The sequence below is a fragment of the Vulpes vulpes genome, chromosome 9 (genome assembly GCF_048418805.1).
Source record: "Vulpes vulpes isolate BD-2025 chromosome 9, VulVul3, whole genome shotgun sequence".
Classification (NCBI taxonomy): domain Eukaryota; kingdom Metazoa; phylum Chordata; class Mammalia; order Carnivora; family Canidae; genus Vulpes; species Vulpes vulpes.
Genome location: NC_132788.1, coordinates 25,684,888 through 25,712,748, shown reverse-complemented (window position 1 = coordinate 25,712,748; position 27,861 = coordinate 25,684,888). Strand labels below are relative to the sequence as shown.

Sequence of the window (27,861 nt, the reverse complement as noted above, 5' to 3'; positions counted from 1 at the left end):
CTAGCAAGCTCTGAATAAAGAGCCTCATTTGTTCTTATTTCAGTAGTCTTTATTTCCACAAACCTCAATACTTCCATCATGTTCAGTTGATGCTCTTGTCTTGAACTTGGTGTATTCCAATGATCTCTTTTCTATGTCTTCACTGAACTCAAGGTCAGAGCCTCTCATTTAAACATAAAATCTGGCACAGTGCTTGCCCCATAACAAGTCTCCACTATAAGTAACAATGCTTGAAATTAGAACTGTATGGGAACTTTTAGACACACTTATAGCCTCCCCACCCTCACAGAGCAGTTTCTCTATAACCTACTGAAACACTTAACATTCTTTGTCATAAGCCAGTCTCTTCCTATCACTATAAGGGTTTTCTTTATCCTTGGGGCTTTATCCTATACGGGTTTGTTTTTTTATCCTTGCGTTCCCAGACCCAGCATTTAGGAGGCATGTCAGAAATACTTACTCAATGGCGAGAGCCACTAACATTACACATCACGTTTTTCACAGTGTCAATTACCACAAAACTCTAATTCATGAGATAGAGAAATCTTTCCCCTAGAATCTGCTGAATACAAGTGTCACCTCTCCTTACTTCTAAGTGAAACCTGGACTCTCCATGTATCCCATCCCTCACCTGCAACTCTGTCAAGCAAAAACCTCTCCTTCCATCCTAATAGCATAAGGACAATATGAGTAATTTCCACTGCTCCACACCACCCCATCACCTCTTTTCTAGCTGCCATCCACTCTGCTTATGCCATCCCTACCTGCCCTCCTTTCAGGACTAAAACTTTCCGAGTGCCTCCTGCCATGCTGGATAAAATCTTAAAAGGGAGCACAGTAGCTATGGTTTCTGTCAGTTACCCATGTTCCTGCTTTCACATTTCTTCCACTAAGTCCATGTAATTCTGCTATAATTCCGATGGTGCTGACAGCGACCCCCTACAACTCAACCGCTAGGTGCACTCTATTTCCCCTCATTCTACAGACTTTAGTAAGTCACTGAAGTCAGAGGAAGAAGTCTGCTCCTGAGAGGACACAGCAGGTGTGAGAATTATTCTTCTATGTTCTGTTCTGTAAACTTTTATATCACTTGAATCTTTTGATATATGTAATTTAAAAGATAATAAAAAAATTTTCAGGGACACCTGGGTGGCTCAGTGGTTGAGCATCTGCCTTCAGCTCAGGTCGTGATCCCCGGGTCCTGGGATCGAGTCCCACATCAAGCTCCCTACAGGGAGCCTGCTTCTCCTTCTGCCTATGTCTCTGCCTCTTTCTGTGTCTCTCATGAATAAATAAATAACAAAAAAAATTTTTTTAGGGACACCTGGGTGGCTTAGTAGTTGAGCATCTGCCTTCTACTCGGGGTGTGGTCCCAGGGTCCTGGGATCGAGTCCCCACATCGGGCTCCCCACGGGGACCCTTCTTCTCCCTCTGCCTGTGTCTCTGCCTCTCTGACTCTTTTGAATAAATAAATAAATAAAATCTTTAAAAAATTTTTTTTAAATACTAAGGATTCTCATTTACCTCGCTGGCCTTGTTCCATTCTTACCCTGACCACCTTCAACTGTGGGTTAATATGGCATCCGTTTCATTGTTCTTGAGCCTAGGCTTCTGGATGCAGCTGGAGAAAGTTGGGGGGTGGAGCAGTCTAGCCTGGATCTTCAGTGTGGCTCTACTACTCTTCCCCTGAACCCAAAGTGGCTCTAAATTCCCAGCATCGCTGTTACAAACCTTTCCTTTCCTCCTTTGTATTTCAAAAGACCTCACCTTCAGCGAATTTTCTCTGGATCTTCCTCTCCTGGCCAGGTCATCTTTAAGAGATGAAGCTGGCCTGCTCTCGCACCCTCCTAGTTTCTCCTCTTCACTAATGTGCAAATCCTCACATTATAGCCACCCTTTCATAAATGATTCTCCTCCCTGACCTCCTCTCTCTTATTTCCTTCAGAACCAACCTTCTTGAAGAGCAGACCACTCTCATCCTTTCTACTTCCTCAGCATCCACGCATCTCTCAGCCCCTTCAGACTGGCTGCCACTCTGCACAAATTACTTTCCTGGAGGTTATCATGATCTCAGATTTGATTGACTGACAGATCCAACGGTCTCTTCTCATCCTCCTCCTTCAATTCAGCATAAGCCAGTATTATGGGCTATTTGCTTCTACCTGAAGCTTATTTTTCCTCCTGTTATATTTGATCTTTCATTGACTGGCTTCTCTTTCTGCTCTCACCCCTTAAGCACAGGACTTTTTCTAAGGTTCCACAGCGATTGCCATCTTTTCTCATGCCATGTGAGGGCCCTTATTAACTTTCTTTAGCTGAACATCACACTAGAGGGAAAGCTCCAAAATCTGTGCCTTCCAACCCAGCCTGCATTTGTGGAGAGCCAGGAGTATGTCCCCTCCCCCAGTAAGGTGCCACACAGGTGTCCCCAGCTCAACATGCCTCACATCGGATTCCCTTCCCTCACAGAACCTGCTCATCCCCTGGCTGATGTTCCCTGTCGGCCAGCAGCTGGGCTCCTCTAGGGCAGGTGACAAGCTTGAGAAATTACCAGCTCCCAACCTCCCAGCCCCGTGTCCGTAAAGCTAGTCATCCAGGAGCCTGACCCCACAATGCTCTCGTACCTCTCCTTGCACTGCTGTTTCCAGGCCTAGCACTTCTCTTCCCAACAACAGCATTCTTCTCTTTCTTCACCAATCACAACAGGTGCAGACCCACATGCAGGCTGTGGTGCCCAGTGTCTCTAGAGCCTTCGCATCCCATTTCCCTCCTGTACTATAGACCTTTTGTACTGATCAGATGTTGACTTAGAAGAAATTGGCTGGATGCCATTTTTGCCCCAGTTTATGCTTAACATTTCACACTTACATTATCCCATATGGGTTAGAAAAGTAAATTTGAATTAAGAAAACATGTATATGTGAGTATATATATGTATGTATACATGAAAGAGAGTGTGCACACAAGTGGGGGGGTGCAGAGGGAGAAGCAGACTCCCTGCTGAGCAGGGAGCCCGATGTGGGGCTCGATTCCAGGACCCCAGGATCATGGTCTGAGCTAAAGGCAGATGCTTAACTGACTGAGCCACCCAGGTGCCCCCCACACACATTTTCACATTATATACACACACACACACACATACACACACACACACACACACACACCCCACAAGCAAGAGTGTATATATTCTTGTAGAAACAAATAGCAATCTATTATTACTCATATGGTATTTTCACAGCATCTGGTCTGGAAGTAGGGTTTTTACAACTAATTTAAGTTAAAAAAAAAAGTTGTAGAGAAATGGCCTCTGAGAAGTTGAAGATTCTGAAACCCCTTTGTATCCTGTTACAGACTGAATTGTATCCACTACTACCACCACCATCACCCCCACCCCCACCCCCAGGCATTTCAATGTTGAAGCCTTAACCTACCATATGGGATATTTGGATAGGACCTTTAAAAAGGTAATTAAGGTGAACTGTCCTAAGTGTGGGGCCCTAACACATAAATAAGACAGGTGTCCTTCTAAGGAGAGACAGAGAACCCAGGAGGGCCTGCACATAGAGAAAAGGACCTGGGAAGATGCAGCAAGAAGGCAGCTGCGAGCCCAAGAGGGACAGCTCAGGAGGAATCAACCTGCCAGCATCTTGACTGGGAGACTTCCAGCCTCCAGGATGGCGAGAGCATCCATTTGTCTTTAAGTCTTTCAGATCATGCTATTTTCTTAGGCATACATAATCTAAGGCCAAAAGAACTGGCACGTTTGTGAAGTAAAAAAGATAACTAAAGTACAGTTGTAGAAGAGATTTGTGGTGCAAAACAAGCAGGAAGGATTTAGATTCGATGTAAGAATTGTGACGACTGGGGGCACCTGGGTGGCTTAGTTGGTTAACTGTCTGCCTTCGGTTCACTCAGGTCATGATCCTGGAGTCCTGGGTTGGAGCCCAGCATCAGGCTCCCTGCTCAGCGGGGAGTCTGCTTCTCCCTCTGCTCCTCACCCGGCTCATGCTCTCTCTCGCTAATAAAATCTTTAAGAAAAATTGTCATGATTGAACAGGGTTGCTGTACTGGTTACAGGTAACAATCCAAAGGAAAATCAGACTGTGGAGAGGCACATTTGAAAGCAGATTGAAACCATGTGTGCAGAAATGTTGGATCCTAATGGATTACAGCCTTTTCTACACTCTGTTCCAAAGAAGAGTAAAGGTAAAATGGGTTTCTTAAGATTTTATTTATTTGGCAGAGAGAGAGAGTGAGTGCACAAGCAGAGGAAGAAGCAGCAAGCAGAGGGAGAGGGAGAAGCAGATTTCCTGCTGAGCAGGGAGCCAGATGCAGGGCTTGATCCCAGGACCCCAAGATTATGACCTGAGCTGAAGGCAGCTGCTTAACTGACTGAACCACCCAGGTGCCCTGGTAAAATGGGTTTCATGATAAAATGGTTTGGAAATTGTGCAGGGTTTCTTGGAACCTTCTATAAGCTCCAGAAAGCTCCAAGAGGGAGCATTATTTAATGACAGAACCCTTCATCTGTGAGACATCACAAATGATGCTTCTTCCTAGGGGCCTATTTTTAGAGAAGATGGATCAAAGGAAGCTTGGCTACTTCTAGGGACATACCCCTAACGATGTCAGCCAGCACGGGGGTTGGCACTGGGGCACAGTTACAGAGGCCTGATGCAGAGGGGACCACAAAATAGTAGGTGATAAGTGCGTGCCCTTGAACTTTGTTAACTATGTGATGTTAAGCAAGTTCCTCAGCCTCTAGTCTGGAGTTCAGTTTCCTCATCTATAAAACAATGACAGTAACAGTGAGTACTCATCACCGTGGGGATTTCTGCAGATGATATGGCCAGAACTAGGCTAAAAGCTTTCCAGGGTATGTATTCAGTATATATTAACTATTCTACGGGTTACAACTAAGCCATACAATGGCCTTCCCCAATGTTAACAACTTCTGATGACATAAGAGAGATGAAGGGAAAGCCAGAAATATTAACCACTGTTTTCATTTCACTAGTGCAAATCACATAGTGATTTGCAGGCCAGAGGCTGGTGCAACAGAAGTAAATCCAGCTGTGCTTTGGCAGATTTCATGCCAGGGGAGCACATCTATGAGCAGAAAAGCAGGTGTATATTCACCCCCTCCCTGTCCTGTTCCTTTTAAGTGGATGCATCAGGCTACATCAGCGGGCCCTAGGTAGGCGCCTTCATTGAGAGCTCAGTTATTCACAGCGTAAGAGTCTGGGCCGCCAAATAAAGATGACAACAGAAAATAACACAGAGCTTTATTTTCATAAATAAAGCTGTCCTACTTTCTTATAGCTGTTGCTAACAGCCTGACAGTGTCTCTACAACCCTCGATTCCTGTGCTGCTCAACATACCAACAGTCAAATATATCACCTTGAGGAGGAAGTAAGTGGCTTTTTCCTAAAGCCCCCTGGGCACAGCGGGAAGGTGGCCAATTCCCCGGTCCCTCTCCTCCTCTGACCCTTCTCCAGGGGTCTCCACCCCATGGAAAAGGATCCAGGCAGGAGGCTCAATCAGAGCACTGCTCTCATGTGCTACTCCATCCTCTAGGAGAACAAAGAAAGAAAATTCTGTTTTCCTGTGTCTTAAACAGAGAGACTTACAATCAACCAAGTTTTCAAACACAAAACCAAGTACCTGCAAAGTAACGTTGAAGCATAGCTGCTTTCCATGTGCTTTCGCATCGCCCCACTGGGTTTTTCCCTTTACTGTCGTCATCAGGATTTTTCTCATCTTTCCCAATGGCAGCATTAGATAGCAAGAATTAACCAAAACTAGAGAAGGAAAAAATGGAACCCTGCAGAAACCGCCTTCAACCTAACTCCAGCGAGATGGCTAGCAGCATTACTGACATCCCCCTGACCCACCCTACTCTCAAACTCCTGAACTCAGACCCAAACGCTGACAACACCTGCTTTCTTGACATTAAGGAATCACGGCCCCTTGAGGGCAAGATTCTGTGAAGAAGGGCTGGAGCATGCTAGGAGAGCTGGGCCTGCTCTTGCTCGTTGGGTGGCAGCCTGGGCTGGCACTGAGGGCACCACCAGGTCAGCCTCTGGAAACCACCTGGAGGCCCGAATGCGTCTTTCATGACCGGATGCCCGATGGGACACTGCTCTTTCTGGTAGATCTGCGTGTGCTGCTGTTTGCCCTGGAACTTGCCCTGAAGCCAGTCTGCACTGAACTCCACCACGTGATCCACGAGGGCCTCAAGATGCCGAGGACTGAGGAGTGAACCAAGAGAAAGGGGATGGATCCCGGCTCTGTACAAGGCTTCATTCTTAATGATGTTCCCTGGGAGGAAGCAGGGAGAGGACAAGGGAAGGAAGAACAACACATCCATGATAAGCCCAGTCCACAAAGTCAACAAACTTCTGAAGCTGGTATGGCGGCAGCAGGAGAGATCCCTCAGAGGACCCAGAACCAACTCTACCATGGCCTGGCAAGTGGGCAAGTCACGTACTCTCAGTCAACTTCCCTGTCTGCCAAGTGAGTTTGCTAATACTTACTTACCTTGCAGGTTGTTGTGAAGGTAAAACCATGGACCATGTTACAGCGAAGAGGTTATCAAAACAGGCTATGGAACCTGACCGCCTGCATTTGAACCCCTGCTCAATCGGATCCTAGCCATGTGACCCTGGCAAGTTCCTTAGCTTCTATAAGCTTCACACTCCTCATCTGTAAAATGGGGATCGGTTACCTGGCTTTTGTGAGCAGTAAATGAGAATCCTCTTTCTCTCTCTCTCTCTCTCTCTCTCTCTCTCTCTCTCTCGCACACACTGACTGACACACACACACGCTGAGCACTGCGGCTGGTAACCACTCAGTAAATATTAGCTGTTATTATTTAAAATGTCAAGCCTAATGCCTGAAATATAAAGTATTAGAAAGTATTATTTCACTGTTTGTCTACTACTGCCTTGTTCTTGGTGAAGCCAGCCTTGATCCCTCCTCCTTCCAGAATCAATAACTCTCTTCAGAACGCTCCAATGGCACACTTTCTTTAACCTCTACTAGGCATTTGTCATAATCTATCTGAAGTTGCAGTGAAATGAGCTCATGCTTGCCGGGCCATTAATAATCTCCTGGAGGAGAGAAGCTGAACTTGGTAGAATGCAAGTGTTCAGCATGTGCAGGATAATGGATGAAGGACATCACCGCTCTTTGCAAGGGCTTCATAATCACACCCCTAGTCACACACACGTTTCTCTTCAGTTCCCTGGCAAACTACGTGGATTCGTATCTCATCTGCACCACTTAGCAGCAATGTGTCCTTTGCTCTGGTTTATTCATGTGAATAAAGGGAAAACTAACAAGTAGCTATTCTACAGACTAGCAGTTATAAAACCAGGTACCTGGCATGTTAGTCACTTGAAAGATGTCGGCTGTTCTTACTATTGTTAGTAACAATAACTACTTAAGAGAGCATTAGCTCCTGCTTATAAATATCCCACAGGCTACTCCTGAAGGCCTCTTTCTCCCTCAGGGTGCATGGGCTCCCACAGGTCTTAATGTGAAAATGCAAGGCCACCATCTGGCAAGCCCCTGGGCCTCCTCCCTGCTGCTGAGGGGAGTGGATATGAGGTGATTTTGTCACCAGCAGCTCACTCAACTGACTCAGTAGCCAGTCACAGAAGCACTTAGTCCTCTGTGGAGGTAGTAGTAAGAGCAGTCAGTTCTTAGAATTCAGCTAGTTAGCTGTTCTAGTTTTCAAATTGCTCAGCTCTTTTCTTCACCTGAAAATGCTCATGGTTTCATTGCTCAGGACATCTGAACAGAGAGGGAACCTGCTTCTTCACTCATGGCTTTTAAGATCCTGATGGAGGCCTGAGGCATCTGTTCTTTGCCAGCAGGCAGCTCCATCTGCGAGAGGCCCTGTTAGCAAATGCACTGCTCTCCCTCAGCAAATTGCACAGTGTCCCGTTCCCTGAAGACACTGACTGAGTAATCAAGTCAGTGCCAGGCACTGCACCAGGCACGAGAGGATTCAAAAAGAAAGAAGACATGACTCCTGCCCTTTAGGAAGTTATGCTATGGTGTGGCCATGGGCAGACTCCAGCTGATAATATAATTAGGATGTAAATTCGGAAGCCAAGAGAAAAACCAGAAATTGTCTAACCTAACTTTCTCAGTCAAACCTGAAGGAAGTGAAGCTAAGGCGAGTAAGTGATTGCCGCAAGGAGACCTGAGGTGGGTCTCATCCCTTTCTCATCAGTTATACCTAAGCCTGAGAAGTATCTTTGGTCCAATAGTGTATAGCAGACAGGCTGCTCCCGTCCCAGGGCTTCCAAGGCTTGTCCTCGATGGAACTTTTCAGACAAGATGTCAGAGGTGGGTTGGACCAAGGCGGAAGATCTCCAGGACATCTGACAATTATAAAATGCCAGGAAGCTGCCACCGCTAAGGTACAAGACCAACCTGGAAAGAAAGAAAAGATTCTAAGTACAGGTAATTGAGGGGATACGTACACACAGGTCCCACTCCAACGTCAAAGTTAACCCAGGGAAGCCAAGACTCCAAACGAGAAAAGGGATGGCTCTGCCAGAATCATAAAAATCTCAGGGCTACATGCAGTAATTAAAAGAAAACATATGTATAGCTCCAACTTTCTGATCATAGCCATACAGGTTCACTGAAGATAACATGACGCACAGAAGTCTTAAAGCCCAGGAGGTGTGGCTACTTGCACAAAAGCAGTTTTTTAGGAAAGACAGAGAAATGGATGCCAAAGAGGCACCACTCCCAGTCCAGGCAAGATTTACCAAGAAATACATACCCCTACATATATGCCCATGACTTCCTGAATTCCAAGGACACAGGAAAAACTTTGAACTTTGATAAAGAAATAATGGGTTACTGTGTAAGGGTAGATAACCAGACCAGACCCCACATCTGAGGCAGAATGGAAGATACATCCATGTATCTGACCTGGATGCTATTCTGATGTGGAAGTAAAAGGGCAACTTTGTTTACTTATTTTTTTAATTATATTTATTTATTTGAGAGGGAGTGTGTGTGTGTGTGTGAGATGGGGGGGGGTGGGGAGAGCAGCAGGGCAGGGACCAGCATATTCTATGTTGAGCATGGAGCCTGAGTCAGGGCTCGATCCCACGACCTGAAATCACGACCTGAGTTGAAATCGAGAATTGAGCACTTAACTGACTGAGCCCCCCAGGTGCTCACCTGGAAGGACAACTTTAGAGGAAAAGGATTCAGAGGCACATCTACCACAGTCTCTGAGGTTTACTCAAGGAAAAATACATGCCCCACAGAAATGAGGTCAGCAGGGACCTCAAGCCGAGGGGACAGGGAAAGGAAAGGACAGAAGGGCAGCCCTGGGCTACATGTTTATTGTGAGAGATCTAAAGAGACCGTACAAGAGCACAGCTGAGAACTGTAATGTGTTAGGAAGGCATTCTTGAATCAGAAGCTACCTATGCTGACCGCCAGAAGCAAGTGAGGTGCCATGTGATCACTAAGGAGCTGAGAGGCACTTGGAGCTCCTAAAAGGCTGGATTACCTCAGTGCTGATCTGCGGACAACCAGAGAATGAGGAGGAGGATGACGACGAGCCCATCTGAGGTCTGGGTGAGGGGAAGATTGCCTTGCTGAAAACATATGGTCAGAGCACTGACTCTAGGCAGATAAAGCAGGTTGAAGATGACATGCAACACCTTCTTGAGCAGATGAATGAACTCACTGGTATTAAAGAATCTGACACTGGCCTGGCCCCACCTCACTCTTGTGATTTGGCTACAGAAAAGTGAACACTGCAGAGTGAACAGCTTCTGCAGGCTGTGAGGTGCACAGAGATGATCAGCGCTGATTTGGAGGACCCAAAGTGCATTATCAACGTGAAGCACATGGCTACATTTGTGATGGACCTCAGTGATCAAGTAGCACCTACCAACATTGAAGAAGGGATGAGAGTTGGTATGGATGGAAATAAGTATCAAATTCACATTCCACTGCCTCCTAAGATTGACGCAATGGTTATCATGATGCAGGTGGAGGAAAAACCTAATGTCACATGCAGTGATGTGGCTGGCTCTAAGGAAGAGATTCAGAAACTTTGGTAGTTGAAACCCCATTACTTCATCCAGGGAGGTTTGTTAACCTTGACATTGAGCCTCCCAAGGGTGTGCTAATCTTTGGTCCATGGGTACAGGCAAAACACTCTGTGCTTGGTCAGTGGCTAACAGGACTGGTGCTTCTTCGTTCGAGTTATGGGATGTGAACTTGTACAGAAGTATGTCTGTGAACAGGGCCATCGAATGGTTCATGAACTCTCTGAAATGCCCAGAACAAAACAAGCCTGCCTTATCTCTTTTATGAAATTGATGCTAGTGGAGGGGCTCATTTTGATGCTGCTGCTGAAGGAGACAATGAAGTACAAAGAACGATGCTGGAACTGATCAATCAAATGGAAAGTTTTATCCTTGAGGCAACATTAAAGTGCTGATGGCCACTACCAGACCTGACATTTTGCATCCAGCACTGATAAGGCCAGGGAAAATGGATAGAAAGACTACATTTAGCTTACCTGATCTAGAGGGTTGGACTCCCATTTTTAAGATTCATGCTCGTTCTGTGAGTGTCGAAAGAGATATCAAATTTGAGTTGTTAGCATGACTGGGTCCAAATAGATCTGGTGCTAAGCTTAGAAGCATTTGCACAGGGGTGGAAGGGGAGGTGGGCGGGGGGTGGGGGTGACTGGGTGACAGGCACTGAGGGGGGCACTTGATGGGATGAGCACTGGGTGTTATTCTATATGTTGGCAAATTGAACACCAATAAAAAAATAAATTTATATATATAAAAAAAAAAGAAGCATTTGCACGGAGCTGGTATGCTTGCCATCAGGGAATGGTGAAAAATCGCTACTGAGGATGATTCCATGGAGGCTATAAATAAGTCTTATGCCAAATTCAGTGCTACTCCCTGCTCTATGACATACAACTGAACTCTGAAAGCTTTGATGAAAACTTTTTTTTTTAAAGATTTTATTTATTTATTCATGAGAGAGAGAGAGAGAGAGACAGAGACAGAGACACAGGCAAAGGGAGAAGCAGGCTCCATGCAGGGAGCCTGATATGGTACTCGATCCCGGGTCTCCAGGATCATGCCCTGGGCTGAAGGTGGCACTAAACCTGCTGAGCCACCGGGGCTGCCCAAAAACACTTCTTTTAACTAGAATCCTAACCTTACTAAATAGACTTGTTAGTAACCATTGCATGCACAAAAATAAACGGTTTCAAAATTGAATAAAAACAAAGAGGATACCCACATTAATGTGTTTTTAATATTAATTAATTACAGATAATTAATAATAATATATAGTTAACAATCTAGAACTAAAATTCTGAACTATCTCAGCAAACACAAAATATGGGGTGAACAGGACAGAAAAGAAGTAGTGAAGTAGAAATATTTCCAAGGGGATCCCTGGGTGGCGCAGCGGTTTAGTGCCTGCCTTTGACCCAGGGCGCGATCCTGGAGACCCGGGATCGAATCCCACATCGGGCTCCCAGTGCATGGAGCCTGCTTCTCCCTCTGCCTATGTCTCTGCCTCTCTCTCTCTGTGACTATCATAAATAAATAAAAATTTTTTAAAAAAAGGAATATTTCCAAGGCGTCCTCTCCAAAGGATGAAAGAAAGAGAGCAAAAAACCAGATTCAGTAAGAAGGGAAACATGTTACTAATGTTATTAAACATTTGGTCACTGTTAATGAAGAAAAAATACAGGTCTAATTTAAAGGGAACATTATGACCAACAGAAAGAAGATGAATAGCAGTACTTGCAATCAACAGGAATAAAAAAATAAAAAAAAAATTTAAAAGAAACTTGAGAAACTCAACAGAAAAAAAAAAACAAACAAGGTATAATAAAATGGCAAATGGAAGAAAATCCAAACACCACAGTTACCCTATTTCAAAACAAAGTGTTTTGGTTTGACTTTAAAGAGATACAAAAGCTCAATACACTCTGTTCATAAGAAATATATCTAAAGTAAGTGAAAAAGCACACTCTAAGTGGAAAAAAAACAAGTGGGGGACCAACCAAGCACTGAGTGGCATTATCACTATCAAGAAAAGCAGAATTCAGAGAGTCCAAGATGGCAGAGGAGTAGGAGACCTTAGTTTTGTCTGGTCCCAGGAACTCCGCTAGATAGCTATTAAATCATTCTGAACACCTGTGAACTCAACCAGAGATATAAAAAAAGAATCCTTCTATCAGAAAAATTAGACTTTAAACCAAAGACTGTAATAAGAGATGAGGAAAGACACTATGTCATAATTAAAGGGTCCACCCAAAAAGAAGATCGAACAATTGTAAATATTTATGCCCCTAACATGCGAGCATCCAATTACATAAGCCAATTAATAACAAAATAAAAGAAACACATGAACAATACAATAATAGCAGGGGACTTTAACACCCTACTCACTGCAATGGACAGATTATCAAAGCAGAAAATCAACAAGGAAACGAGGGCTTTGAATGATACACTGGACCAGATGGATTTCACAGATTCAGAGCATTCCATCCTAAAGCAACAGAGTACACATTCTTCTCCAGCACATGTGGAAAATTCTCCAGAACAGACTACATACTGGGTCACAAATCAGGTCTTAACTAGTACCAAAAGACTGTGATCGTTCCCTGAATATTTTCAGACTATGATGTTTTGAAACCAGAACTCAATCACAAGAGAAAATTTGGGGACACCCGGGTGCCTCAGTGGTTCAGCATCTGCCTTCAGTTCAGGGCCTGATCCCGGGATCCAGGATCAAGCCTGCTTCTCCATCTGCCTATGTCTCTGCCTATTTCTCTCTCTCATGAATAAATAAAATCTTTTTTTTTTTTAAAGAGAAAAACTGGGATCCCTGGGTGGCTCAGTGGTTTAGCACCTGCCTTTGGCCCAGGGCACGGTCCTGGAGTCCTGGGATCGAGTCCCGCGTCAGGCTCCCGGCATGGAGCCTGCTTATCCCTCTGCCTGTGTCTCTGCCTCGTTCTCGCTCTCTCTCTATGTCTACCATAAATAAATAAATAAAAGATCTTTAGAAATAGCCTTCAATACTGTTTAAAAAAAAAGAGAGAGAGAAATTTGGAAAGAACTTAAATACATGGAGGCTAAAGAGCATCCTACTGAAGAACGAATGGGGGGGCCCCTGGGTGGCTCAGTGGTTGACCATCTGCCTTTGGCTCAGGGGATGATCCCAGGGTTCTGGAATTGAGTCCTGCATCAGGCTTCTCACAGAGAGCCTGCTTCTTCCTCTCCCTATGTCTCTCTCCATCTCTCTCTGCATGTCTCATGGATAAATAAATAAAATCTTTTTTAAAAAGGATAAAGAATGAATGGGTCAACTGGGAAATCAAAGAGGAATTTTAAAAATTCATGGAAACAAATGAAAATGAAAGCAGAACTGTTCAAATATTTGGGATGCAGCAATGGTGGTCCCTAGAGGGAAGTATATAGCAATACAAGCCTTTCTAAAGAAACAACAGTTTCAAATATACAAACTAACCTTACACCTAAAGGAGCTAGAGAAAGAAGCAAATAAAGCCTAAACCAAGCAGAAGAGAATAAAGATTAGAGCAGAAATCAATAAAATAGAAACCAAAAGAATAGTAGAACAGATCAATGAAACTAAGAGTTGGTTCTCTGAAAGAATTAAGATTGATAAACTGCTGGCCAAACTTATCAAAAAGAGAAAGGACCTAAATAAATAAAATCATGAATGAAAGGGGACAAATCACCACCAACACTGAAGAAACACAAACAATTATAACAACATATTATAAGCAACTATATGCCAACAAATTAGGCAATCTGGAAGAAATGGATGTATTCCTAGAAATGTATAAACTAACAAAACTGAAACAGGAAGAAATAGAAAACCTGAAAAGACCCATAACCAGCAAAGAAATTGAATCAGTAATTAAAAATCTCCCAAAAAACAAGAGTCCAGGGCCAGATGGCCTCTTAGCAGAATTCTACCAAACATTTAAAGAAGAATTAATACCCATTCTTCTGAAACTGTTTCAAAAAATAGAAACGGAAGGAAAACTTCCAAACTTTTTTTTAAAGATTTTTATTTATTAAAAAAAATTTTTTAAAATAAAAAAATAAAAAAAGATTTTGATTTATTTATTCATGACAGACACAAAGAGAGAGAGGCAAAGACACAGGCAGAGGGAGAAGTAGGCCCCATGCAGGGAGCCTGACGTGGGACTCGATCCCGGGTCTCCAGGATCACACCCCGGGCCAAAAGCGGCGCCAAATCGCTGGGCCATCGGGGCTGCCCTTCCAAACTCTTCCTATGAGGCCAGCATTACCTTGATCTCAAAACTAGACAAAGACCCCATCAAAAAGGAGGATTACAGACCAACATCCCTGATGAACATAGATGCAAAAATTCCCACCAAGACACTAGCCAATAGGATCCAACAGTATATTAAAAGGATTATTCACCACAACCAAGTGGGATATGTTCCTGGGCTGCAAGGGTGGTACAATATCTGCAAATCAATAAATGCAATACACTACATTAATAAAAGAAAGGACAAGAACCATAGGATCTTCTCAATAGATGAAGAAAAAGCATTTCACAAAATTCAGCATTCTTTCTGGATTAAAACTCTTCACAGTCTAAGAATGAGGGAACATACCTCAGCATCATAAAAGCCATATATGAAAAGCCCACAGCAAAATCATTCTCAGTGGGGAAAAACTGAGAGCTTTTCCCCTAAGGTCAGGAACAGAAGGGATGTTCACTATCACCACTACTGATCAACACAGTACTAGAAGTCCTGGCCTCAGCAATTAGACAACAAAAAGAAATAAAAGGCATCCAAATCAGCAAAGAAGAGCTGAAACTCTCACTCTTCACAGATGACATGACACTGTATATGGAAAATCCAAAAGACTCCAGCCTAAAATGGCCAGAACTTATACAGGAATTCAGCAAAGTGGCAGGATATAAAATCAACGCACAGGAAACAGTGGCATATCTACACACTAACAAATGAGACAGAAGAAAGAGAAATTAAAGAGACAATCCCATTTACAATTGAACCCAAAACAATAAGATATCTAGGAATAGGGATCCCTGGGTGGCGCAGCGGTTTGGCGCCTGCCTTTGGCCCAGGGCGCGATCCTGGAGATCCGGGATCGAATCCCACATCGGGCTCCCGGTGCATGGAGCCTGCTTCTCCCTCTGCCTGTGTCTCTGCCTCTCTCTCTCTCTCTCTCTCTCTCTCTCTCTGTGACTATCATAAATTAATAATAAAATTAAAAAAAATAAGATATCTAGGAATAAACCTAATCAAAGAGACAAAGGATCTGTATTCAGAAAACTACAGAACACTCATGAAGGAAATTGAGAAAGACACAAAGAAATGGAAAAATGTTGCATGCTCATACATGAGAACAAATATTATTAAAATGTCTATGCTACCTAGTGCAATCTACACATTCAATGCAATACCTATCAAAATACCAGCAACATTATTCCCAGAGCTGGAACAAATAATCCTAATATTTGTATGGAACTAAAAAGACCCCAAATAGTCCAAGGAATGTTGAAAAGGAAAACAAAACCGGCATCGCAATTCAGGACTTTAAGCTACATTACAAAGCTGTGATCATGGTTCTGGCACAAAAACAGACACACAAATCAATGGAACAGAATAGAGAACCCAGAAATGGGACCCTCAACTCTATGGTCAACTAATCTTAGACAAAGCAGAAAAGAATATCCACTGGAAAAAAGACAGCCTCTTCAACAAATACTGTTGGGAAAATTGGACAGCCACATACAGAATGAAACTAGACCATTTCCTTACACCATATACAAAAATAGACTCAAAAATGAACGAATGTGAGACAGGAATCCATCAAAATCCTAGAGGAGAACACAGGCAGCAACTTCTATGACCCTGGCCATGGCAACTTCTTGCTAGACATGTTTCCAAAGGCAAGGGAAACAAAGGCAAAAATCAACGATTGGGACTTCATCAAGATAAAAAACTTCTACACAGCAAAGGGAACAGTTAAAAAAAACTCAAGATAATCAACAGAATGGGAGAAGATATTTGCAAATGGCGTATCAGATAAAGAGCTAGTATCCAAAATCTGTAAAGAACTTAACAATTCAACACCCAAAGAACAAATAATCCAATCAAGAAATGGGCAGAAGACATAAACAGTTCTCCAAAGAAGACATACAATGGCCAATGGACACACGAAAAAATGCTCCACATCACTTGGCATCAGGAAAATACAAATCAAAACTACTATGAGATACCACCTCACACCAGTCAGAATGGCTAAAAATAACAAGTCAGGAAACAGATGTTGGTGAGGGACAGGGAACCCTCTTACACTTGGTGGGATTGCAAGCTGGTGCAGCGACTCTGGGAAAATAGTATGGAGGTTCCTCAAAAAGTTGAAAATAGAGCTGTCCTATAACCTAGCAATTGCACTACTGGGAATTTATCCCAAAGATACAAATATAGTGATCTGAAGGGCCACCTGCACCCCAATGTTTATAGCAGCTATGTCCACAATAGCCAAACTATGGAAAGAGCCCAGATGTCCATCAACAGATGAATGGACAAAGATGTGGCTTATTTACATACAATGGAATATTACTCAGCCATCAAAAAAATGAAATCTTGCCATTTGCAACAACGTGAATAGAACTAGAGAGTATTATGCTAAGTTATATAAGTCCATCAGAGAAAGACAATTACATGATTTCACTCATATGTGGAATTTAAGAAACAAAACAGAGGATTATAGGGCAAGAGAGGGAAAAATAAAACAAGATGAAATCAGAGAGGGAGACAACCACAAGAGACTCTTAATCATAGGAAACAAACTGAGGGTCCCTGGAGGGTAGCGGGTGATGGGACAGGGTAACTGGATGATGTAATGAGCATTGGGTATTATATAAGACTGATGAAATCAGTGAACTCTACCTCTGAAACCAATAATATGTTAATTAACTGAAATTAAAGGAAAAAAAAGAAAAGCAGAATTCAAGACAAAGGCAAATAGAGAGTATGCTATTATTTTATTTTACTTTATTGTTTTGAGAATGAGACAGAGAAAAAGAGAGGGAGAGGTGGAGGGAAGGGGCAGAGGGAGAGGAGAGAAGAGAGAATCTTAAGCAGACTCCATGCTCAGTATGGAGCCTGATGTGGGGCTCGAACTCACGAGCCTGAGATCATGACCTGAGCCCAAATCAAGACCCTTAACTGACTGAGCCACCCAGGCTCTCCGAGGGTGTATTGTTATTTAATAATAACACTACAAAGAACCTGTGAGAGTCAGAGGCCTTGATGCTTTGGACAACAGGATAGCAAACACATGAACACATAGAAAGGCAAGGAGGAACTTCCTAAAACCACAATCACCCTAGAGGATTTTAATGCTCCTCTTCCCACGTTTGACATATTAAATAAACAAAAAATAAGTAAGGATGGGGAGAATTTGCATGAGCAAAGCAATAAAGCAATAACTTGTTCTTAACAGTTACATAATGTTTTACTTTTCATGAACATAACATACTATATCTTCATTTATGTACACAAAATATAAGCAAAGATCAATGATGTGTTTGGCTGCAAATTTTAATAGATGCCCAAAGTAGAAAACTTACAGGCTTGATATCCTGATCACAATCCAATAAAAAAATGACAACAAAACAAAATGATGACCCCAATGAAACATTTGGAAAATCAGAAAATACTCTTCCCATATAGAGTATATAAAACTAATATCATTTGTTTGAAAGATCAACAAAGCTGATAAAACTTTGGTAAGACTAAGAAAAAAAGGGGGGTAGGTGACAAAGGAAAATAAAAAACATGAAGAAGAAAAAAAAAGGCAGATATAACTTCACAAGAATATATTTAAAAAATCAGAGAATGATGTGTATTAACTCTGGGACAATAAATTTGAAAACCCAGTTAGGGATGAGGCTTGTTAGTGAAGAGCATTTCCATTGCCCTGACTGGTGACTAATTCAGCAATCAGCCCATGAGCCAGCTTCATGCCATGAGAGGTTTGCTGAGAGTTTCTGAGAAAGCTCTCCTTGCTCATCTGAACTTCGAGAAATGACCTTCTCTTCCCCTCTTCTCTCTTCCTGTGTGGACATAAAGCCTGGACTACAAGGGCCTCTTGCTGCTGGTCTAAGGACGAGACCAACATGTGGATAAATGCACAGACAAGATAATCACAAGCACGTGAAGCCCATAGCTGGGAACTGAGTCAACACCAATGCCCACTGTCAATCAAAACTTCCCATTATGTGAGCCAAAAAATCTCCTCCCCACTCAATCCAGTCTGAGTTGTTTTTTACAGTCCAAAAGCATCTTACCAGCCCTATGTCATACCATAAATAAACACTATAGTTGTGAACATAAAGATATGTAATTATGGAACTTTAGAAAATGGAAGAGTAGTGTGACTTTTAGGTAGAAGGGGCCTTCTTTGGCAAGAGGAGAAACCTTAAGAACTATCAAGAAAACTATGGACCAATGACCCCACAAAAATGTAAAGTCCCAAGGGGTGGGAGGATGGACAAAATAGGTACAGAGGATTAAGAGGTAAAGACTTGCAGTTCTAAAATAAGTAAGTCACAGAAATGAAAAGTACAGTATAGGGAATATAGTCAATAATACTGTAATAACATTGTTTGGTGATAGATGATGACTACATTTATCATTGTGAACACTGAGTAATGTCTAGAATTGTTGAATCATTTCGTTCTACACCTGAAACTGACAAAACCTTGATGTCAACTATACTTCAATAGATATTTTTATTTAATTATTTATTCATGAGAGACACAGAGAGAGAGAAAGAGAAAGGCAGAGACACAGGCAGAGGGAGAAGCAGGCTCCATGCAGGGAGCCTGACGTGGGACTTGATCCTGGGTCTCCAAGATCATGCCCTGGGCTGAAGGCAGCGCTAAACCACTGAGCCACCCGGGCTGCCTGAGATATTTTTAAAACATTTTTATTTTTTTTATTTTTATTTATTTATGACAGTCACACAGAGAGAGAGAGAGAGAGAGAGGCAGAGACACAGGCAGAAGGAGAAGCAGGCTCCATGCACCGGGAGCCCGATGTGGGATTCGATCCCGGGTCTCCAGGATCGCGCCCTGGGCCAAAGGCAGGCGCCAAACCGCTGCGCCACCCAGGGATCCCAACCTGAGATATTTTTAAAAATTGTTTAGATTTATTTTAGAGAGCAGGAGTGCATGAATGGGGGGAGGGGCAGAGGGTAAGAATCTACAGGTGACTCCCCACTGAACATGGAGCCAGATATGATGCAGGGCTCCATCCCACAATCCATAAGATCATGACCTGAGCCAAAACCAAGAGTCCGACCCTTCATCGACTAAGCCACCTAAGCACTCCTAAAAAATTTTTAAATCTTGAATGCCAAAAAGCATAAACATTATCAAAAGACACAGGTAGGCTTGAAACAATACTGGCACTACATATCACAAAGGTTAACACATAATATACAAAGCCACTACAAATTGATTAAAAAGTATACAAATAATTCAAAACTAGTTAAGAATTCAGCTAAAGGGACATCTGCATGGCTCAGCGGTTGAGCGCCTGCCTTTGGCCCAGGGCGTGATCCTAGAGTCCCAGGATCAAGTCCGGCATCAGGCTCCCTGCATGGAGCCTGCTTCTCCCTCTGCCTGTATCTCTGCCTCTCTGTGTGTGTCTCTCTTATGAATAAATAAAATCTTAAAAAAAAATTCAGCTAAGTGAGCACTTCTCCAAGGCCATGAGAATGTTTATTCTCAGTGACCAGCAACGACTCCTGGGGGAAAATCTGCACTGAGGAAATAATCCTGAACATGGACGGGGTTTTACACACCAAGATATTCTTCCCACCATTCAACGGATTAAAATGGGGACAATTCTGTCCCTAAATTCAGAGTGCACTAGTCAAGCCATAAAATGTCCCATGCTTATTGGGAAAGTTCTTCCCTTTTCTAAGCTGTCCCAGTACACTTCCACCCCCTCTGAGCACAGACCTATAGGTGGCCAGCGAGGTGTCTTCTGTCTCTGAGGAAGAGGGCTGCTGCAGAGCTCACCTGAGTGAGCCCACAGAGCCCAGCCCCCGACCAGCACATGGGACCCGAGTGAAAACCCACAGGCCCTGCAGAGCCATGACCCACAGCATGTTCAACCACGCCATTACCTCGGAATGGGGTCCCGCCAGTCACCCCTCTTGTTTGCTTTCTTTGCTCTGGAGAACTCGTTCACCCAAATGCTGCCAAATAAACCGAAGCTGACCTGCAGCCACCTCTCAGCACCTCCTCCAGCAGAAGTGTCTCCCTGCAAACACTCCAAACCACTGTCTCCACTGGGAATGACAAGCTCCAGGGGCTGAGAGGACTCATTAGAGATGTTCTGGCTGCTGGGCCTCAAGGCCTGCTTTTGGTCCTCGTCCTCTTCCTCCCTCTCTCCTTTTTGTAGAGGCTCAGGCAGTGAGACATTGCCAAGGGACCCAAGTTCTTCATCTGGATCAAATCTAAGGAATAATTTCTTTCCATGGACCTAGAAAAAAAAAACCGAACACGATCTAAGTCTTTGCTATGGACTTGTGGCCACCTCCCCTCACACCACCAACCGCCTAATCTGTATGTTGAAACTTAACCCACAATGTGATGGTATCTGGAGGTGGCACCTCCAGGAGGTAATTAGGTCATGAGGGTGAAGTCCTCCTAAAAGGGATTAGTGTCCCTATAGAAGAGATCCCAGAGAGTGCCCTTGCCCCGGCATCATGTGAAGACAGCAAGAAGATGGCTATGAACCAGGAAGCAGGTTCTCACCAGACACCAAAACTGCCAGGTTGTCTCATCTTGGATTTCTATTCTCTGGAACTGTGGGATATAAATTTCTCTTGTTTATAAACCACCTACCTACCTAGTCTGTGCTATCCTGTTACAGTAGTCTGAATGGATGAAGACAGCCTTACAGATCCAGAAAAGGGAAGACTAGAAGTATATGCAGATATTAGGCCTAATGCAAACTTATCCCTTCTTGCCTCTTCCATGAAGCTCCCCAAGTTGAGTATTTTGGATCTGGCTTTGCTCTTAGCTGCAGTGATACGAGTGGTTAGCACATGGTTTTCAAAGTGATTGAAAGCAGGGATCCCTGGGTGACTCAGCGGTTTGGTGCCTGCCTTTGGCCCAGGGCGCGATCCTGGAGTCCCGGGATCGAGTCCCACGTCAGGCTCCTGGCATGGAGCCTGCTTCTTCCTTTGCCTGTGTCTCTGTCTCTGTCTATCGTGAATAAATAAATAAAATCTTTTTTAAAAAAAGTGATTGAAAGCTAGAAGAATTAGATTAGCAGTAACATAGGTCCATGCTAGACAGCAGGACCACCCTAGAATGACTGAGAAGATATGCTGCCAATGTTTTCACAGATTAGCTAAGAAATAAATACAAATTGTCATCCTTGTATTTTTTTTAAATTTTATTTATTTATTCATGATAGGCACAGAGAGAGAGAGAGAGGCAGAGGCACAAGCAGAGGGAGAAGCAGGCTCCTTGTGGGGAGCCTGATGCGGGACTCGATCCAAGGACCCCAGGATCATGATCTGAGCCAAAGGCAGATGCTCAACCACTGAGCCACCCAGGCGTCCCTAGTCCTCTTATTTAATTCCTAATTCTTTTCCTTTGTTAGAAATAATTAGCACACAGCCATGCACACCATACACAAACTGGCAGCAGTAAAATCCTACAGAAGGAGCTTGGTACCCGATGACCTCGTGTTCTCCCACATATCCTGGACCACCTCCTCAGGACTTCACACTATGTCAATGGGCAGAGGCAAAAACCAAAGCTCCAGACATGAAGAAGCTGCTCTTCTGAATCCATAGTCATAATTAAACACAATTCCAAACAGAAACTGGAGAACCAACGAGGAAAGACACAGAAGAGACAGGCCAGAAAAACGGGTGGTAGAGGGTAGAACCAATCTTTTCCCTGCTTCATTAGCCCATGTTGCTCATTCTATCTCCATTCGCCTATCTGTGACTGCTTCACAAATCTGAAACGCCCTTTCTTTTCCTTCTGGTCCACCTAAATCCTTCATCCTTCAAGGTCCAACTCAAATCTTACTTCCTCCATGAAACCTTTTACTTCAGGCCACAAGGACCTCTTCTCTGCTGAGGCCCTCCAATGGGCATTATATGCTTCCCCCCTTCCCATTCAATTACCTAACAGGCTTCCCCGTTGTAGAGAGAGGTCTTCCTTTCCAAATTCAACTCAGATCCTTAGGAGGTAGAGGCACTGAGAAGGGAGCACAGTGATGAGAACTTACCAACCACATGCGAGACAGTTCTCTCTGTCCCTCAGGGTTCTCGGGTCCCACAACACCAATTTCTGTGTTGGTTTACTAGGAACCAGTTCGCAGTTCCATCTCGAGGCTCCCTATCCACACATTCTTCTGTCCACTCAGCCATTCCGTAAATATTCTCTGAGAGCCAGATCTGGGACAGGCACGGGCTAAGGTTCCAGAGATGAAAGGATCCAATCCTGCCCCTGCAAACCTTTCAGTAATCTGGTCAGAGTCCAAAAGCTCTCATGGGAGGAGCGCAGATCTGGAGGTCAGGTGGCCTGGGATCCAGCTAGCCCATATCAGGTTGACATATCAACTTGGGTGGAGTGTTCTCCCTTTCTGATCCTCTATCTCCAAATGTAGAAAATATAAGTGAAGGTCTAGGGGATCCCTGGGTGGCTCAGTGGTTTAGCGCCTGCCTTCAGCCCGGGGTGTGATCCTGGAGTCCTGGGATTGAGTTCAGCGTCGGGCTCCCTGCATAGAGTATGCTTCTCCCTCTGCCTGTGTCTCTGCCTCTCTCTCTGTCTCTCATGAATAAATAAATAAAATTAAAAAAAAATAAGTGAAGGTCTAGAAGATCTCTTTTCAGTTCTAACCAAGAAGGTTTTATAACCCACAAGATGTGTTTGAAGGACAAGGTGGAAAAAAGAGGATTAACCTTTATTGAGCACCTATGTCAGCCATAAAGTCTATTTAACACAATTTTAACTGCTAAGCAATTTATCTCCATTTTACAATTGTAGAAACTCCAACTAAGAGATTAAGTAATTTGCTTAGGAGCACACAGCAAAGCAAAGGAGCTAATTTACTTTTTCTATAGCTTATTACCATATATATATGCTTCCTAAGAGCCGGCACTCAGCTAAGTGTTGGGCATACAATACTATGAGGGCTCAGGCCCTGCCTTGTCAATCTGTCTCCTCTGCTCAACCAGTAGGACCAATTCAGCAATAAAGATCCAATAGAGGGAAGTACAGGGTGCCCTGCAAGCACAGAGAAGTCTCTCCCCACCCTTAGAGCAGACAGGCCAGGCTTCTCAGAGGATGTAATGGCAAGGCTGACGACGATGACGACGACGAGGAATTACCAGTCACATGAAGGGACAGGAATGGGGGCAGAGGTGGGGGAAAAAAGGAAGATCTGCCCAAATGGGGGTGGGGGGTGGGGAACGTGTCAAAACCGTGGGCAAGAAGGATTGGTTGAGGAGCCCCGGGTAGTTCACCATGACTCGAAGAGTGATTTGGGATAGGATAAGAAGCAGGCTTCCAGGAGGCACAAGTCAGACCACAGTAGCCCTGGGAGCCCCTGGAGGCAATTCTGACTCATGCTCAAGGTGTAGATGAGCCGACCTGAATCTAGATCAGAAGGCTAAGTGCCTTCCTTACCTCCTTGCTCGTTCCCAACCAGAGGCATACATCAGAGTCAGCTGGACCCTGGGTGACCAGAATCACTACACTCTCTGAATCTGAATCTCCAGCTAATGTGTGCACAGTATACATTTTAGAGTTCCACAGGCCACTGAGATGCCCACTTCTGGCTGAGAAACATCAGACCTAAAGAGGAGGAGCTGCGTGGGGTCCTAGCATGGTTGTCCTGGGCTCAAGGAAGTGCTAGTTTAAAATTCTTGAGAGAAGTTCTAAGGGAAGTCACAGGATGTGCTGATGGAGCCAGCCCATTTACAGGAGGTAGCAAACAAGCCCCGATGAACTCACCTGGGCATCCTGGAGCCACAGGAACTGAAAGCTGGCAGGATTCAGCTTCTTACTGCTGCCCCCTGTCTTGACCACCTGCTGCCCCACAAAGGGGGAGACCAAGTGGTGAAACTTCCTCACAGATGGTCCTTCCGGCATCCCTGCAGGCAGCTATGGGGAAAAGAAGCCACTGACTGAGCTAGTTTTTCTCTGGCATTTCTGGTGGGTGCAAAGTTCCAAACTTTTGAGCAGCTATTTTTTGCCATTGACTTGAAAAGTATATATGGTCACAGAGGGAGTGTGGCTGAGAAGAGGGGTCAGATCAAAGAGATGGACCAGCTATGGCAGGGTGTGGCCCAGTTTCCCAGCAATGGTTTCCCTTTCTGGCCCCTCTCACGTTTCTCCATGCAGAAAACACTTATTAAGCACTGACAGCATGCTAAGGCATCATGTCATGGGAGCCCCCTTCTTTGACGTTGCAGCAGCCTGAATGGGAGCTGGCCTTTGGTACTTACCACCTGCACCCCGAGTTGGGCCCCAAACTCGCCTCCAAGCTTTCTTCATACCCCTGCCCCTACTTCAGTCATACCAATCATTCCAGCCTATTACTGCTGATTTATCAGCAGCACTTTAGAGGAGAAATGGTGATGGAAGAGAAGAGTGTAAGGGACACAGAGACACAGATGTAGATCTCGTCTTCCCAGGACCACCCCACCAGGAGGGGCACCGTGTATGTGACGACAAGGCAGAGCTCAGAACTATGACAAGTGCAGACACGGGGTCATGTTAGTTCAGAGCAGGGAGAGGCCACGTCCAGCTTAACTGCAGATAATTATCTCTGGTAACTGATAACAGCTGAGGTTGTTTTAACCTTGATGTATGGCTATCTGTGACCCTCATCTCTCCCTGCCCCAAATCAAACAAGTTCACTAAGAGTTTATGTATAAAGCATTCAGATGTTGGAGTCTGAATGGCCTGTGCCCTGGCTTCTCACAGCTAGATGTCCCCCCGGGCCTGCCCCTTACCCAAGGTACACTACTTAGCCACCTGTTTCCTCACCTGCACAAGACTGTAATTTACGATGAAAACCCAAAGAACTAAGTAGGTACCTGGCAGAGTGGTTACTACTGTAGTTTAACAATTCTAAAAGACAATTAAAAATCTCCAAAATGGAGATCTTACTATATCCACGCTTTCTCACAGTCGAATTAGCAGCACATTCAATAACGTGTATTTTACGGGGGATGGTGCTTTATTTTCGCTAAAGGGTAGTGCTGTTTCTCCTTATCAGACCTTCAAGGCATTGTCGAGGCTATCCTGACAAAAGTGTTGGGTTGCAAGACTTGCCTGACTTCAGAGACCTTAACCTCAACCAGCTAGCTCTCAGTGGCCGCCCAGGTCATCTCCAACTGAGGAAGCTTCTGGAAAACCTTTCATCCGAAATGCATCTAACCCTTGAAATCTCTTAACACGTGGGCATGTTCTTGTGAGGGATGCTTATGGATGGGAAACTGGGCAGCGAGCTGTCTTTGCCACAGCCTTAAGGGAGTGGAGGCAGATTTGAGGACACAGATTTGAGGGGGGCGTCTTGCCTAGTCTCAAGCCCCCTCCCTCCAGGGGCTCGCGGGTTCGCGGCTCCCCAGCGGACCACACTGGAAGCGGCCGAGGAGAGGGGCTTCGGAGCGTCTTCCTCTGGGGTTAATCACTCACTCCCGGAGGGAGGCTCTACCCTGGCGGCTTTCTGCCCTTCTCTAGGTGGGGCGGCGAGATGCAGGGTGCGGAGACAGGGCCCCAGGGGAGCCTCCCCGGGGTAAATGCAGGGAGGTACACGGTAAACAAGCCACCCAAAACACGCGCCTGGGGTGCAGTTCCGTAAGGGATGCTTCCAGCTGCGGGTCACAGCGCGGTCCCGGCGCAGGCCGCGGGGAAGCGGGCACTCCCGAGCGCGGGGGCTGCGCGCCACGGAGGGGCGGGAGGCTGCACTCACCGACTTCGGGCCCGCGCCCCTCGACACCCCCAGTGCTGCGGCGAGGCCCGCACGTCGCCTCGGGCGCAGGGCGCAGCGCGGTCTCGGCCGCCGTCCGCGCACGGCTGCGCAGGGATGGACGCGGGAAGGTCCCGGGAACGCGCAGCGGGGATAGGTCGGGAGGTGGGCAGGGGAGGGGAGGCGCGGGGCTCCTCCTCCCGGGGGAGGGGCTTGGCCGGGGGGGGGGTTCCGCCGGGCGCGGGGTAGAGCGGGGCTCCGCCCCCGGGGCGGGACGGGGCGCGCGGGGGCGGGACGGGGCGGGGGGCGGGGCCTCGAGGGGGCGGGGCGTGGGGCGAGGGCAGAGCGGGGCTCCGCCCCCGGGGCGGGACGGGGCGCACGGGGGGCGGGGCCGCGGGCGCGGGGGGCGGGACGGGGCGTGGGGGCGGGGCCTCGAAGGGGCGGGGCGTGGGGCGAGGGCAGAGCGGGGCGGGGCTCGAGGGGCGGGGCCTCGAGGGGGCGGGGCCTCGCTCTGGCTTGGGAGGACGCGAGGCTGCTCCCCAGGAGGTCCCTGGAGGCCTGGCTGGGGCCGCGTGTCAGGCATAAAGGGCGAGAGAAAGTGGGAGAAAAAGGGCTGAGACACAGGGATCCAGCACGTGGAGGAGACGAAGAATCCGACTTGGGAAAGTTTATCCTCTTAGGAAGGCAGGCGGTTATAGAAAAGAGTGAAGTTCCTGAATAGAACTTTGGGTGCTTGGGGCGAAGTCTTCGAGTTGATTTGGAAGGCTTCCAAGCTCAGGTCATTTTGGAAAGGAAACAGGTTGTCAAGAAGTGCTCATGAAATATTTGAAGAGTGGGGTCTTTCCCTTTGTATTATTTGAACAGTGTTACTTGATTTTGCCATAATCAAATTTTGCTTTAAAAATAGTGTTTAAATTTTTGTTTCATAGCATAATAAAGATAAAACGGTAGGCTCTTAAAAAAAAATAAATATGTTCCATTGTTAGTTCTCCAAAGAGAGTGGGGAGCCAGCACTTTCCAAGAAGACAACAGGGAAGTTTGGGGAAGTGCCAGCGCAGGTGTTCTGGAAACTGTCCAGGATAGCAGGCAGTCCTGAGAAGGACGTGGCCAGCAGAGGAGACAGGCTGTGTCCTGCTGATCAGGAGGCAGCAGTACAGGTGGCCTTATACTAAAGGAATAGGGCAGGAAGTGAGGGGAGGAAGGCTAGGAAAGCTTGGGATACTGATGTTCCTCAGCACAGTGGGACCCTGAAGACAAAGGGGATGAGGTTTGCAGATGCTGAGTTTCCAGGACAGATCCCCTGAGAACCTTCTAGTGTCCCTCTTCCTATAGTTGGCCTCTTCTGGAGAATAACATCCCCACCAAGATGTCCCTGGACATCCCCTACCTGCTGTAGGGATTAGGTGTACACAAATGGTAGCTTCTGGAGCTCCTTAAGTCCCCATTCTCTAGACCCTGGCTGAGCTGGGAAGGAAGCCAGAGCCACAATCGTTGTCTCACCTCTTGAAATGAATGCCTGATGCCTAAGAAGGCTCTGCTGAGGCCAAAGGACTATAGAGTTAAGAAACCAAATGATTCACAGCTTGACTTTCTCATTTATAATAACAGCTACTTGCTGAGCACATACTATGCAGGTCAAGTAGCTGCTCAACGCCACTGCTGTAAGGTCTTTGATATACTGCCTCTTTGTTAGCTATGGGAAGACAAGCAAGCCAATCTCTCTGAAGCTATTCATATTTGAGATACATATGGCTTTATTATGGAAATATAAAGC

At 45.4% G+C, this 27,861-nt stretch overlaps 1 protein-coding gene and 1 pseudogene across 1 annotated transcript; one reads left to right on the top strand and one right to left on the bottom strand.

Annotated features, from left to right (window-relative positions):
• Positions 1 to 4,212: 4,212 nt before the first annotated feature.
• On the bottom strand, positions 4,213 to 26,264 carry NEIL2 (nei like DNA glycosylase 2). Its single transcript, XM_026007817.2, has 5 exons — positions 26,091 to 26,264; positions 24,125 to 24,274; positions 20,266 to 20,624; positions 8,250 to 8,446; positions 4,213 to 6,322 (listed from the first exon to the last, which is right to left on the bottom strand). The coding sequence occupies exons 2-5, from the start codon at positions 24,260 to 24,262 to the stop codon at positions 6,009 to 6,011; spliced, it is 1,008 nt and encodes a 335-aa protein (XP_025863602.2). The 5' UTR covers positions 24,263 to 24,274; positions 26,091 to 26,264; the 3' UTR covers positions 4,213 to 6,008.
• LOC112926709 (26S proteasome regulatory subunit 7 pseudogene) lies at positions 9,373 to 10,741 on the top strand (annotated as a pseudogene).
• Positions 26,265 to 27,861: the final 1,597 nt, after the last annotated feature.

Coding starts and splice junctions, on each gene's coding strand:
- NEIL2 (XM_026007817.2), bottom strand. CDS start 24,262: ATGCCGGAAGGACCATCTGTGAGGAAGTTTCACCACTTGGTCTCCCCC. Junction 20,625..24,124: donor TGTGGCTCCAGGATGCCCAG/GTGAGTTCATCG, acceptor TTTTTTTTCTAG/GTCCATGGAAAGAAATTATT. Junction 8,447..20,265: donor TGGCGGGACCCCATTCCGAG/GTAATGGCGTGG, acceptor CTTTCTTTCCAG/GTTGGTCTTGTACCTTAGCG.